This window comes from Electrophorus electricus, chromosome 19 (assembly GCF_041902795.1).
Source record: "Electrophorus electricus isolate QZ-2024a chromosome 19, ASM4190279v1, whole genome shotgun sequence".
NCBI lineage: Eukaryota > Metazoa > Chordata > Actinopteri > Gymnotiformes > Gymnotidae > Electrophorus > Electrophorus electricus.
Genome location: NC_137515.1, coordinates 15,390,088 through 15,404,318, shown reverse-complemented (window position 1 = coordinate 15,404,318; position 14,231 = coordinate 15,390,088). Strand labels below are relative to the sequence as shown.

General features: G+C 41.2%; 1 protein-coding gene across 2 annotated transcripts; it reads right to left on the bottom strand.

Annotated features, from left to right (window-relative positions):
• Positions 1-1,054: 1,054 nt before the first annotated feature.
• On the bottom strand, positions 1,055-5,227 carry msantd2 (Myb/SANT DNA binding domain containing 2). 2 transcript variants are annotated; one of them, XM_027000544.3, is made up of 4 exons: positions 4,735-5,227; positions 3,957-4,212; positions 3,454-3,517; positions 1,055-3,225 (listed from the first exon to the last, which is right to left on the bottom strand). In XM_027000544.3, the coding sequence occupies exons 1-4, from the start codon at positions 5,176-5,178 to the stop codon at positions 2,349-2,351; spliced, it is 1,641 nt and encodes a 546-aa protein (XP_026856345.2). In that variant the 5' UTR covers positions 5,179-5,227; the 3' UTR covers positions 1,055-2,348. The 2 variants fall into 2 exon arrangements, with proteins under 2 accessions (XP_026856345.2, XP_026856346.2); XM_027000545.3 differs by having other exon boundaries at positions 1,055-3,204; positions 4,735-5,226.
• Between the last annotated feature and the right edge of the window lie 9,004 nt (positions 5,228-14,231).

Below are 14,231 nucleotides of genomic sequence, written 5' to 3'. Positions count from 1 at the left end.
GGCTATTAGCAGAGGACTCGAGTGTGGTTAGGTGCAGTTCATGTTTGAAATGTTGGTCACTTACCACGTCTGCAGCGCACAAAAACACAATGGGAAAACGGAGAGTAGCAGACTAGCGATAGTTTCAGTATAAAGTGCCTTTAAGCATGATTAAGAGTGTTCTACCATTCTGTGACTAGTAAGAGCTTCTATACTATAAGGGAAAATACCTGACAGGTAAAATTTATATGAATGAAATTAGTTTCATGTTGTTTATTACAGGTGCAAGGTAAATACATTTTCACCCCATTAATTTATTACACTACTCATTTTTATCCCTACTATAAAAAACTAACAATCTGATTCTTCTCCAAACCTATATAATAAAATTTACAAGGTAGGGCATAATTTTGGAGCAATGGTCAGTACAGTATCTTATGCAAGCATGAAATGCACCAATCATATGTCATTCTCTCACGTGTTTGGTCCAGAACAGGAAGACATTTACATATTTTTATAGCTCAAATATGCATGACCCATGAGTTGTCCAGGTGATACCATGTCACAATATCATCTCAACATAAACAGCTTTAGAAATGATACGGCCAAATCTGAAAGACTTTTATAACAACCTAAAAAATTATATATTTATCATACTTACAAATATATAAAGCATTTTCTGAGCTTGGATAGCAGAGCAGAAATGCTAATTCTTGTTTATTATACTGCACTATAAATGGTTGAATGCTTACAGTAAACTTTACAGTGAAAAATAGTCCATGTATTATTACATTTTATTTTTCAATATATATATATAAACAACATGTCTTAGATTATGGACTTAATTGTATGTTCACATTCATTTTAAACTATGTAGAAAGGTTCACAGGTTCCTGCAGAAAGGGTCTAATTAACCTATTAAGGTGTTATTCAATAAAAAGGTCTACCCAAACTAGATAAAAAGGCTTAGTTATTGTGTAAGTGTACTGATGTAACTGTAATATCCTACTTTGTGAGAGTAATGGGCCTTTTCTGGAGCAGTGACCTGCCTTGCACAGCACCTTTAAAAGGGAAAGCAGACTGTATTTGAATAATTGATGTCTATTGGCACATGTTAAAAGAAACAAAAGCACTACCTTCATTTCTGTCTGTTAGGCTTTTGTTCAATATTATCTCATATGTGTGCAGAAAATGCATATATCCCATTATACTGAAAAATGCAATGAACAAGAACAAGAATGCAATTGTTAACTATAGAGGTTCTATAGCTCTTTTATCAACACTGACGTTCAGCCCATTTGGGTTTAACACAATACACCTTTCTGAAGGTAGCCACAAATAGTTAATTATTCACTACAATTTGTTCAGAATCAAGGGGCTATTGACTCGCGTTTCTACTGCCATCTGGCGGTAGCATGATGAATACTAATTTCTGGGTATCATACAAAAAAAACCAAACAAAAAAAAAACCTCCACACATTAGGTTTCCCATAGTCTATACAATAGTTAATGCAATTTAAAAGCTTTTTGCAACTTTGTTTTGTATAACTTAGAGTCTTAAGATCGATATTTGAACGAAACCAAATAATAAAAAAAAGAACATAAATCAAAATGTTTCTTAAAAAAAGAGCAAGCCTAAAAAGAGCAGGGAGTAAACTTGGATCAAATATGTAAGGAAAACATTCTCTTCAACATCATTAATAAATGGCAAATGAGTGAAAGGTGCCCCATTTATTGTTTTTTTTTTCTCTCCCAAACATGTAAACAATACTGTAAACTGGAAACAATCATACAGAAAGACACTGTGAATTCACAAATAAAAACATATATAAACAAATATCGAAATACTGAAAATGTCCTTTGAATGCAATTTTTGGAAATGCTGGAATGCTTGACAACATCGATATTCTTAAATATATATATATATATATATATATATAGACTTCTATAGCGATAAACTTTGCATTTAGATTCATTTTCCCCCAGAGTTTTATGGGAAATTAAAAGTGCCTTTGTCCCAACACACTCTGATGCATTGGTAGAAGAGATAAAAATAAAGGCAGTTTTAAAATGGAGAGGGCATCTCCTAGATGCCACCCTCTCTCTCATTCCAACCTGAACAGGCCCACGGCTCCCTGATAAAGCCTACTACATCAAACTTCCTGAAAACGTTCAACCTGCACCCCCAAAACCACACTGAAACAATCCAGACTGCATTCAGCCAGTGTTCTAGAATTCACTCAGTTATTTCCTTCTGTGTGAAAAGTCTAGCTTGTAAGCTGAGCAATGTCTAGACTGCTTCAATATGGTCGTGCAACACAGACTTTAGTCAAATACATATTTTAGGCCAAGTCAGTGAAAAGTCGCAGTTACAAGGTGTCCTTCTTGTTGAACTTTAAGGGATACCCGATTGCAATTTCTAAACATTCCACCAAGGATCCAGCAGAGAGAAAGTCTAGCTCGACCTCTATGAATTTAATGTAGATGGGCAGGGGGGGTGAGGAGCTGCTGTGCTTGGCTTGGGTGGAGCAGTTCTCCTGCAGGAACCTGCTGATGGCGGAGGGCTCGGCCCGGCTGCAGTGCTTGCCTGAGCTCTGGAAGTGCTGGAATAGACATTGCTGCAGGGTCCGCTCCTCCGCTATGCCGAGGTAGCAGTAGGTCACTTTGGCTGATGTTTTCTTTCGCTTCTTCTCGTCCTCAACACGCTCTGCCTCTTGCACTCCCGCCGGCGAGCTGCCGCATTCTGCACTCGAGCCCACCCCCTCCTCGTAGCCAATGGCGTACAACCCGTATGTTTTCGGGATGCCGCCTGGAAGGAGGTACTGCGAGCCGTCACCGCAGCCCGTGGAGCCGGTCTGCGCTATGGCGATCCAGTCCACCTCCATGTGGAGCTCCAGACAGCGCGCTTCGCTAATAGTGATGTCAAGGAACTTGTAATAAACATTCTTCCAGTTCATCTTCTGCACCTTGGTCATGATGACACGGCCTTCGGTCTTCTCCGGGTTGAAGTATTCACGCAGCCGCTTTCCCAGAGGCACCTGGGAGCTGATCTCGGCGTAGTGGTAGCGGATCTCCTCGCGCCAGCGTGTGTTGTAACCCACACCGAAGATTGCCAGCTTGTTGGAGAGATGCAGGCGGGAAAAGTCTGTCCATGTTTGGAAGTGCTCCCATTTGACCTCCACGGACTCCAGGATGCGCATCACATTCTGCATCACTTCCTGTCGTCTGCAGGGATTCATAACACCGCTGGGTTTTAAGCAAAACAGCATTTAATATATAAAAACTCACAAGGTGCAAAGACAAAATGGAAAGCTGATTAGCACGTAGATGAAGTCTTGAGTTGCTTCCCATAAGGCACTCTTTCCATCAGATCACATCAACACTACTATGCACTGTGAGCCACAGCTGGAGGAAAGGTTTTTGGAAAGAGAGTGAGTGCGCCTTATTCATTACTTTCATGTGCTCTTTACTTACTGAGTATGCTCTGAAGCCTCTGGTCTTAACTGTAAAATTCTGTTTTTAGGAAGCTGGATCTCCTCTGTGAAAGATAAAGAACATGGGTGTGTGCATCAAAATGAGACATTTATACTTCATATGAAATTATGTAAACATGCTGATAAGCTGTGACATTTTAATAAACTTTAAGGACTCACATGAATGCCATAAAATGTAAGGACTCAAAGATTATTTTCTCTATATGAATGACATTTCTAATTTATACAAATAGAAATTACACATTTGCCACACACATGTAAATAAAGAATCCCAGGATAAAGGATTTTTTTTATGTCATACTGTCATATGTCATTCACTGAATCAGCACAGTACATGTGGTGCACCTTGTGGCAGGGAAAGTTGTTTTTGCACCTTCAGGAACAGCACTGATTTTCACTTCATTTGGTAAGCTGCACAGGGTCAGCTAAACGAGAGTGCAGCCTGTAGTTCTTAGGCATGCGACCACAGCTGGTCTTGCTCACCAGCCTCTATTTCGCCCTCCTGGAAAGCAGCGGCCAGGTCCTGGTTGCACCAGTCCTCCTGAGGGTAGTCTTCCATGGTGCTCCCGTCCGACTCCATCTCCTGGTACAGGCCGCTGCTGTTGATCAGCACCGGCTGACAGCTCTGTGAGTCCCAGCCGCCCTGGCCGAACACCTTCTCCAGTTGCTCGATGGAGTAGCTGCTCTTCCTCTTCCCGATGCCATGCTCCTTCACGCGGCTGTAGCATCGCCGGAGGGTCTGCGGTCGACCACAAAAACATTCTGCATTCCCAAAGCTTTGCCATCCCGAGGTAACAAACCACAAACTATATTCTAATCTTTAATAGAAATGCAGTATAGCACACATAGTGTACACACCTACACTATTATCACGTTACTGGGTTAGCTGTGGTAATGGCTGAATATTGTTAGTAAACAGCAATACTGACACACTGAGAAGAGCTGATTTATGACTTAAGAAAGTAGCAAGTCTTTCATTTGAACACATTCCCTTATATGCCTAGATATCTGATGTTTGGGACAGCGACAGAGACCTAAAATCAGCACCCAGCACTCCATTACAGCCACAGCGATGGGGATAACGGCATGCTAGTTAAACGTTAAATGCTACGTTAAACCGGGTCTCTAACCCATGGTTTGATTATGACTTTCCATCAGGCCTAGCAGGATCGACGGCCAAATCTCCAAACACAGCTGCTGTCTTGACCCGAAAAGCGACCAGGTGTAGGCTGGTCGGCGGTAACACTGGCGAGCTCTTTACCTTCATCCTCTCTCTACACTGAGACGGGGTCCTTTCGTATCCCAGCTCCGCCAAGGCTCTTGACACACGCTCGTACATGGCCGGCCCGGGTGCTTTCCCAGAAAACACCGTCCCTGCTACTTCCAGCTGCTGCATCCGCGCCTCGGCTAACCTTTCGTTGCCCCACACAGCAATGAGAGCGTTGGTTTCGGACGGGGTCCACGACATGCCCCGGCACACGGTGAAACTGTTGGAGGAGGCAGAGGCCGTTCCACTTCGGCCTGCGACCCCCGATATGGAAATGCCCACGTTCAAAGGTGAAAATCTGTTAGGCGTGGAGGAATTAGAGTGGTACTGGTTGCTGTCACTCAAATCTTCCGATTCTGGAGACGGGACCTCGGTTTTAGGTATCTTCAGCGGCACCGATATTTCGGGAGAATGCTCCGCGTTACTGGGGGCCGCCATCTTGCTGTTGCTCTGTTGCTAAGGGGAGGGGGGAAGGGAGTTTACGCGCGCGGCCTCGTCTAGCGTGCCGGGCGCGCGGCACGCTTACAAATCAAGAGTTCATTTCAGGACACTGTAAAAAATTATTAAAAAATACTTTCCAGAGCTGCCGAACAATGACTGTAATTTGAAAAGTATTAAAAAACAACAACAAAACAAAACATGATATCAAACAAAAGTAAATACGACAAGGTTGTTTGTGTTTGTATTTGGTCATCCTTCGCACAAGCCAAGTTTACTCTTATGACAGAAATACAGACTTATTATTTAATTTTTTCTCCTTGTTGTATATAGATAGATATAGTTTATGACATAAAGATTATGTTATGGCCTTTTCGCCTTTCGTCCACTAGGCGGAGTTACTAAACCTTTCGTCCAGTAGTGGGTGAAGTGGTTTTCATCTTTCTAAAAGCCTATTCAAAGAAACATGCGCGTTACAAATAGTTACAAATAAATGCAGATATTTTACAGTCTATAAGCCAAATATTTTAAAGCTTTTTTAATAAAAGGTGGGACATCAGGTAAAGAGGGACATAAGTTTCAAGCTGCATTGCTCTTTTTGTCAGGAGCAAATGAAATTTTTACTATCTTGAATAATTACACGGGTCCTTGTTCGTCTCACCTCATCATTTTAGGCGTCATTATCACATTATCACTAATGTGGTCGATTCCTAGAGTTGCCGGCTCCGCTGTTTTAACCCAGCGAGAGAGAGAGAGAGAGAGAGAGAGAGAGAGAGAGAGAGAGAGAGAGAGAGAGAGAGAGAGAGAGGACAAGGTACAAATGTTAGGTGAAGTGAATTTAGCTAACGCCATTATCCTTTATTTATCGCGAAAATGGGAAACAATATAAGAAAAGTATTGCAAGGATGGGAGAAAGCAAAAGATTTAATGGGGTGGATCTAAAATGTTTCACACTGATATAGTTGCACATTCTACAACGGAGTAGAAGCACACAAGAATGCTACATCATCCTCTAATGCCAGAACTCTTGACTCAGGCGTTAGGCTGCAGTAATGAAATCTTTTAATCATCGAGTATTCGAGCATAGATTACTTCATCGATTGACCGAGTAATCGGATAAGAATGCTTTTGCTTTATTAAAGAGCAAAAGTAAATATGTAAATATAAGAAGGAATATAAGACAGTCTCTTAAATATAAGAATAAGACAGGTTTCTTAAAATGAACAACTTGGTTTCTGTTTTATTTTTTAAAAATCAAAATTTTTTATTGCTTAAATTGCATACAGCATCTGTCATCTGTCAAAACAGTTTCTGAAATGCAAAAAATAAGTACATTCAAAAATTATTCATTTCATATTTAAAAAAATATATATCTATTATATTTTCATGTCACCTTTAAAAAAATTTTCAAGATATGTGCTGAACGTCCGTTCAGAGTAGTTCATCATTTGACTAATATTTGACAACTAATAGGATATTTATTCATCCATTCAATTCATACATTTCGCAACGTATTCCAGTCCACTTGCTACAATACCTACTGCATATATATAAAAACGTAAAACATTTGACATCTCTGCCATGATGAGAAATCGCTCCAGTACAGTTAAACAATCTCACGTAGTTAGTGATCTAGCTACTTTGCCAGTTAACCTTCCGTAAAACAGCAGCAGCATGACTGCCTGACCTCCCGAGTCATGCCTGGTCACCCTGCGGTGTGAGCCGGTCCTGTCACTGCGATGATAACCCATGCATGATGGCGCGGACTGTCCGCCTTTCTAGACTCTACAATATCACTTCGCTTTAACGTTGTTTTGGTATGCTCCCACGTGTTTGGAGGTTTGCCACATAGGTCCAGCAAGGCACAAAAGGGCGCAGGGATATTGTGGGTGGATTAAAAGAAGCTTTGATGCAAAGAATCTGCATCGATGATTTACTCGAGGAATCGTTTCAGCCATACGGTTCGTTTAAGATGGCAGAGTTGCAGCTTACTGCTTACTGTTGCAGACTTCTTAACTGTTGATAATTTGGATGTATAGTGGAAGGACTTTCTAAGAAATAGATAAGTATACACAGATCCAAATGCACAAAGCTAATCAATTCAGTGACAGGTCCTATAAAACATTATGTACACATTAACATTTGTGATATTGTGCAAATCTGGGGTGTTAAAATGCTAAAGGCACAGTAGTTCTTTTAGTTCGTTTAGTTCTTTGAGATATACTGGCTTTTGAAATTCTGGGCTAGTTTCAATTTCTGTTGGGCAGGTTTTAAGCAGACACTGAGCTGGAAATCTTTTTGGCCATGGCAACCCTGATGATTCCAGCAAGCACATTAGGAGTGGCTCAACAAATTACAATAGCCTACATTTCTTGTACATGAGTATATAAAGAAGAAAACTCAAAAATAGTTTGTTTCTGTTTTTAAAAAGATGATTAATAGACTACCGAAGAACAGTGTACTCTTAGAAAGTTAGAATTAAGTGGGTTTTAATTACTGTTACCCCTTTGCTGAACATGGTAGTAAAAGCGGGACATCGCTGGTGCATGTCAAGGCATAGCAGGAATGGATGGGATGCAGCCATTGTGAGGCCTGGTAACACCAATCTTGTGCTAGTAAAGATGGACTCTTAGATGACAGCTTCTTCTTTAAAAAGTGCTTTTGGAGATGTGACATTAAAGGCTTACATAGAACAATTTGTCTGATTTGATGCAAAATATTTAAGTGCTCTTTTTTCAATATTGTCAAGATACTTGAATAAATGTATTTCATGCAGCTTGCAATCAGCAAAGTAGGAGGGAGTTTTATTATGGGCAAAAATCCAGAATCATAATCGTTATAACAGGCCAGGGTCATAGAGCCAATGCGGAGAGACCGGGAATATATATAATTAAACTAAACTAAATAAAGCACGGGAAGCAGACTATAACAAAAACACAAGCAAAGATAAGAACAAATAACAAAGACTAGGGATAACAAACAGGCAGTGAAAACACGAGGCTTGGAAACGAACAACGACTAGAATTAACACAGAGGCCATTTACCGCAAACAGCGGTTAGGACATAACACAATGAACGGCAAAGCAAACAGGGAGCAAGACAGGGTTTAAATATATGTACTAATAAGCATTTAACAAGACACAGGTGCTACATTTGAAGGATGGAGAAAACGAAGCACGGAAGCAAAACAAATACACGAGACAGGGTAACCATGACAATAAGGATGCTAGGAGTTGCCAAACATGAAAGCCATTTTAAGCCATTACTCTTCAGCCAAATGTAATTAAACGTTTAATTGCTGTAGGATTGTTATGGACTTTCATTAAGGCATTTCCTGTGAACTTAAAAACACTGTTCCACTTTTGCAGATAAACTGCCCACAATATAAATGAAAAAAAGTCTGAAAACATTGCCTAGCTATTTTCCAGGGTCTATATTGTCACAATAAAAACTTTATTCAATCCAATTTTAACACATACACATTTAGCTACAACTAAATGTGACAACTAAAAAAAACAACACCACAAGCAATACAACTATATTGCACTTATGAATGCATGCTTGCACAGCTACTAAAGGGTACCTCACATCTGCTGGATTCACCTTACTTGATGTCAGTGGATTGATGTGTGAGTGAGATCTCTGTACAAAGATTTCCCTTAAGTGGTCACTGATGAGTGAAATATTGTGATTTTGAGTTCATTTTGGTAAGTTCTTTGTGGTAAAGAGTCGTCATTGTTATCCTGCTGGGAGTACAGCTCAATTTGGGTCAGCATTGCCAGCTGACCAACACAGAAACACATGGCAGTATAGGGTCAGAGGTCGCAACCTGGAAGAACAGGGTCATTTGGTGTTTGTGTGTGTGTGTGTGTGTGTGTGTGTGTGTGTGTGTGTGTGTGTGCATGTTCTGACAACTTCCATGTGTTTTGTGTCCACTAAAGGTTGGATATGAAGAGTCAAGAGACACCATAACCTTTAAACATTAAATATCCAGGCAGGCAGCTGTGCTGGAAGGAACATATCTTACACATCATTTCTCTGCTTGTCAGTGTGCATGAGAGACCATAATACCCTGAAACAATCTTGTGTGAGAAGGGCTTATGTTGCAACAAACATCATATTTTTCAGCTCCAGTCTGGAGCTGCATTCCCCACTGCCCGGCATGGTTTCCAGTTTTCCCTACTTTAACACACTTGATCCAACTCATGAAAGCACTGCATACCTGCGCAGCCATACTACCAATTTAGACCCCACAGAAACTCACACAGCAGTAAAGGATCGACAATGTTATTCTATCTTATTCTATTCATTTGTTAGGAGTTCAGCCCCTATCCTATTAACCCCCTTTTTAAAAAGGAATCTGCATAATATAAATATACTGAGCCTGTAAAGCTGTGAAAACAAATTCTGCAAAATGGCATATTTGATGTAATATTTGTGAATGCAAATCTTAAATGAGAATCTCATGTCATGCAAATTATACCCATCAGCTATGCACTGCCACACCTACAGATTAATGAGGCAGGGACGATTCCGTATCACGCTCTGGACTGAGGCAGTGTGAACCGGCCTTGTTTCTGAAGAACTGCTCGCCGCCTGGCTTAAACTGGCATTATTCTTAGTCAGGTCACATCGGTTGCATAGCACACGCAATTCTCCTCGTAGTGAAATTCTGCCACTGCCCCGCACCACCTCAGAGAAGTCTGCACGCACGAGGCTTTTTTATAACACAGTGTGAGAAGAAATTCTAATGAGCTTCTCTAACATTCAGGGGCGTTTGGAAAGATGATGTGCCTGGTATTTCCAGTTTGTTATCTGAGCAAAGTTATTGTGGACCATTTAAGCGCGTTTCACGTCTGAAAGATGTTTTGAGGATTGGCAGTCTAAATTCCTTTGTATTTTTGGAAAGCTCACTAAGCATATTTGCAGAATGTCTAATTAGCACTGATTGATTTATACTGATCAGTAAGTATCAGTATATTGCTCCAAACAGCAATGCAAACATCAGTCCACAATCAATTATAGAAAACCAATAAGTGTGTGGTTTAATGGGTAGCATTTAAAAAGTATATTAAATGAATACATAAATGCATACATACATATATACATACATACAGGGATCCTCTATAAGTTGCTAGGAGGCATAGGTGTTTGGAAACTGACTGACCCCTTGGGGTGTCCCAGATGTGCTTCAACCCACAGTGCTGATAATGTGAGCTCTGTCAAGATCGTCCTCTCAACAGTTCTCAACATGATTCATGCAAGCCCTGAATCATAATCAAATGTTCACAAAAAGGAAGCAAGACTAAAACAGATTTAAAACAATATAAACCAAACTGGGACAAATATAAGCCCTAATTTATAAACATGGAGAAAGTTTACTAAAATCTCTCAGTTGCTGTGGTGTGGATCCCTTGCCTTTTCTCAGCAATTCATTATTGTTGGCTGATATTTTACACTCGCATTCAAATTCTGTTTCATCTCATTGCCCTCGACTGGCTCCAGATCAGGTCATTATCATGGCTGTGTGAATCATCATTAGATTCACTGAGCAGTACGGGCTGATTGCAGATCAGATTATAATTACACCAGAGTGAATCATCATTAGGCTCACTGGCTGATCGCATCACCTGCAGTTTAAAATAGCTGAAACACTTTAGTGACATTTGTGATGAAACTGCGTTTTCTTTGTGTAGCTTTTTTCAAAATTACCATGTTATCACAAACCATACAGGCAAGAACACACAGAAAATATCTGATCAGACTGATTGTTAAAAGTTTTAAAGTATAGCAAAGTACCAATATGTGATTTCAAAATAGGTTGATATATTTTGATGTAATAGCCATGCGAGGTCATTAATATTACCTAATAATTTGCAAGTTGTGATATAAATAACTATAAAACAGTACCAGTTGTATAGAGTTCTGCTAAAAACAGCATTTCCAAGGAAATAGTTATGTATTGGTCACCCTGTAATTTGATAAAGCTTTTCTAGAATGCAAGAGCCAAATGAATAACTCCGCAGACAAATTAAAACGACGCCACATGCCAGACAAATTCATATGCAGCCTGTCCTTTGTCTCGTTAACTGCCGCTCTGTCCTCCTGAATTCTCTCGCATGTCTTCAAATGGGAGCCACTCTTTCTCATCAAAGAGGGAGAGGGAAGAAGCCCCCCACCTGCACCACTGTCTCGCTGTCCCAGTGTGGATTTACCTTAGCGTCTCTTGCAGCTGAGGCCTGGTCCTCCGGGAGCTCAGCGCCTGCAGTTAACCCCTCCAGCGGCGAGGCCCAGGTGTCTTTTCTTGGTCGGATGTCAGGGTAATTCGGCCGGGCTCCCGAACCACACGCGCCGCCTTGTCGCCAGCCACCCCCCTTCACCCCCCGACGGCTGCCCGACACATTTACATTAGAGGCTGGTCTCATTAGGGCCAGGCGGACGCAGCCACAGCTAATGAGAGGAGCCGTGATGAGAGAAAGTGTCTGCTCTCCCAGGACAGGACGGATGCAAGGTCAGGGCCAAAGCCATGTCACGCTTTTGTGAGGAAGAGAAAGGGAGCTGCAGTTGGGTGGGTGGGGGTGGGGGGAGGGGTGCGTGAGGGAATCCAAGTTCAAGGCCTCACTAAGACTGGGTTAGCTCTGGGAGGGGCTCTGTCAAACAAACTACTCTATACTATATGGCACTGTAGAGTACTAGGTCGGAGGTTACAACTTGATGTATTTTAGTTCACTCTGTCATGTAATTGCTTTTAGTGGTGATCAGAAATAGAAAGACAACACTTTAAAATATTAGTAACATAGCATGTTGTATAGTGTGAATATATACTGTATGGGTTTTTAAAATGCTGGGGCTAAAATGTCAAGAGTAATTTTCAGTGGACTTTCTCAAAGATGGTAACCTTTTCATTGAAGCCATTGTGCTGATACAAGAAAACCTCCAAAAAAGAACCAAAGAAAACCAAAAGGGCATTCAACAAAACATCCAAGTGTGTAGTTATTTTTGCTCTCAGGGATCCATTTACAGCATTTAACTGACACTTTTATCCAAAGCAACTTACAGTTATGACCAAGTACAACTTGAGCAATTGAGGGTCTTGCTCAGGAGCCCAACAGTGGCAACGTGGTTGAACCCACGTGGTTGAACCCACGTGGTTGAACCCGCTTGAACCCACAAGCTTCCAATTACAAATCAAGTACCTTAACCACTGAGCTACCACTGCCCCAAGCACAAAAAAAAAGCCAACAAAAAAAGCTACACAATGTCTTAAACTCACAGAGTGAACCTCTATGAATTTATTGAAAACATGTCAACAGTGGATATGTCATATGGTAACATGATTTGTATGTATATTTCTGGGACTGTGAGGTTATTGTTTTATTGGATATCATGGAGTGGGTAATTGTGACAATTTGCATCGTAATGAAATGGCTTTTGATGAGTCTAATTGTGCAGGGAAGACTCACTGTTACATATGGGAACAATGGGAAGCCTGGACAGCAGGTTCAGCTGAATATAATCCACTTTGTTAAACAGAGCAGAGATGAGCTGTTCTGTTTTCTTCCCTTTTCTTTTTTGTTTTTTAGTTGCTTGTAGCCCTTATTGCACTATTACCTCTTTACCAACGAGTGCCTCTCAATTTATGGTTAGAATAGAATTGGATGGAAACCTCAGATGAGGAATATCACTTAATTACCATTGATTTCCCATAATTGGATTGGTTGATTTGGCCAAAACGCACTGTGTGAGATTTCTAGTGTGAAATGGGGAACAGAAAGTACCAGCATGGGTGTGGGAACAATCCACGGCTTCATAATACTGCTTCCCCGGTGCATGGCGTGCGGCTGTGAATAAGGCACCCGTGCCCAGATTGATGTGCTGGGTAAATGATGTATGAGTGATGAATCAGCATGTTCAAAGCGTGTCTGAGGGAGGTCTCTGGCCTGTTACCCCTATACAGGCCAGCTGTATTCAGACCCTCGATGTGGAGAGATCAGGCCCTGACCCCCAGCATGCACCCCAGCTCAATACCCCATTAGATGTTCCAGACAGGTGCTCTGACTGACCGGCCCTCTTGACTGGTTCTTGGCTTGTCGCTGTGAGAGCTGTCATACCAAAGCTGCACTACACCTGACAAAGTAGACAGTGTGTGAATTCTGATAATTCAAGCATGGCGGCTTGTATCTCCTTCTTGTAAAACATACCAAGACTCTCCAAAGTGAAGACCCCAGGAGGAAAGTCGTTTTATGTTCTCAGTATTTAACATAGAAGAACACCTTAGGAAGATTAAAAAAGTTTTAAAAAGAAGATTAAACACTTTAAACACTATTTAAACTTTAAAAACATTTAGAGAAACAGAAACTTAGAGCGGAAGTGGAAATATGAGGTTTCTGCTAGAGGGTCACACATTTTTTTATATAGAATATGTAATTGAAAATTCTAAATTTCTGCAATCACATTTGCACTTCTCAAATGTCCTCACAATATCTCCTTTCACATGTGACTAAAGCACCCAAAACACCTGACCACATGCCATTTCAGATGCCAGCTCCTTAAATCACTGCATGGTGATTCATCCAGGCAATGCCGAATAGGCCGTAATGAGCAGGATCGGCGTGTGGAAATTGGCCCACTTGCCGTCTCCTCACTTTTGTGTGCCGTTGATTGATAGCCACAATAAAGGCTGGGGCTACACCGTGGTGAGCGTGCGTCTGCGTGGTCTTATCTGTGCCTGCTGAGAGGTCCTCAATTAATCACCGCTCCTCAGGGGCACGCAGTGTTCCCATCAGGGCACAATCTAGATTCATGTCTGGCTCAGCGAGTTGGGATATAGAAGTTGGGACTGAAGTCTCTAATATGGCTTCATGAATGTCAGTAAATCTTACAATCCATTGCCAGAGGAACTCCAGCTTCACTAAGCTTGAGCTATATAACATGAATTCTGTATAAATTCACTACAAGAACCATAGTTAATTTGAAGGCCATTAGCTGTGCTAGCTGCCAAAGAAGCCCAGAGACTCAAATACAAATGTCACATCTCTTCACTTGATTTCTGT

What these genes read in the sequence shown, in the direction of transcription:
- msantd2 (XM_027000544.3), bottom strand. Translation starts at nt 5,178, where the DNA reads ATGGCGGCCCCCAGTAACGCGGAGCATTCTCCCGAAATATCGGTGCCG. An exon ending in AGTGTAGAGAGAGGATGAAG is followed by an intron (nt 4,213 to 4,734) that starts GTAAAGAGCTCG and finishes GGTCGACCGCAG; the next exon opens with ACCCTCCGGCGATGCTACAG. An exon ending in GAGGCTTCAGAGCATACTCA is followed by an intron (nt 3,226 to 3,453) that starts GTAAGTAAAGAG and finishes CTTAAAACCCAG; the next exon opens with CGGTGTTATGAATCCCTGCA.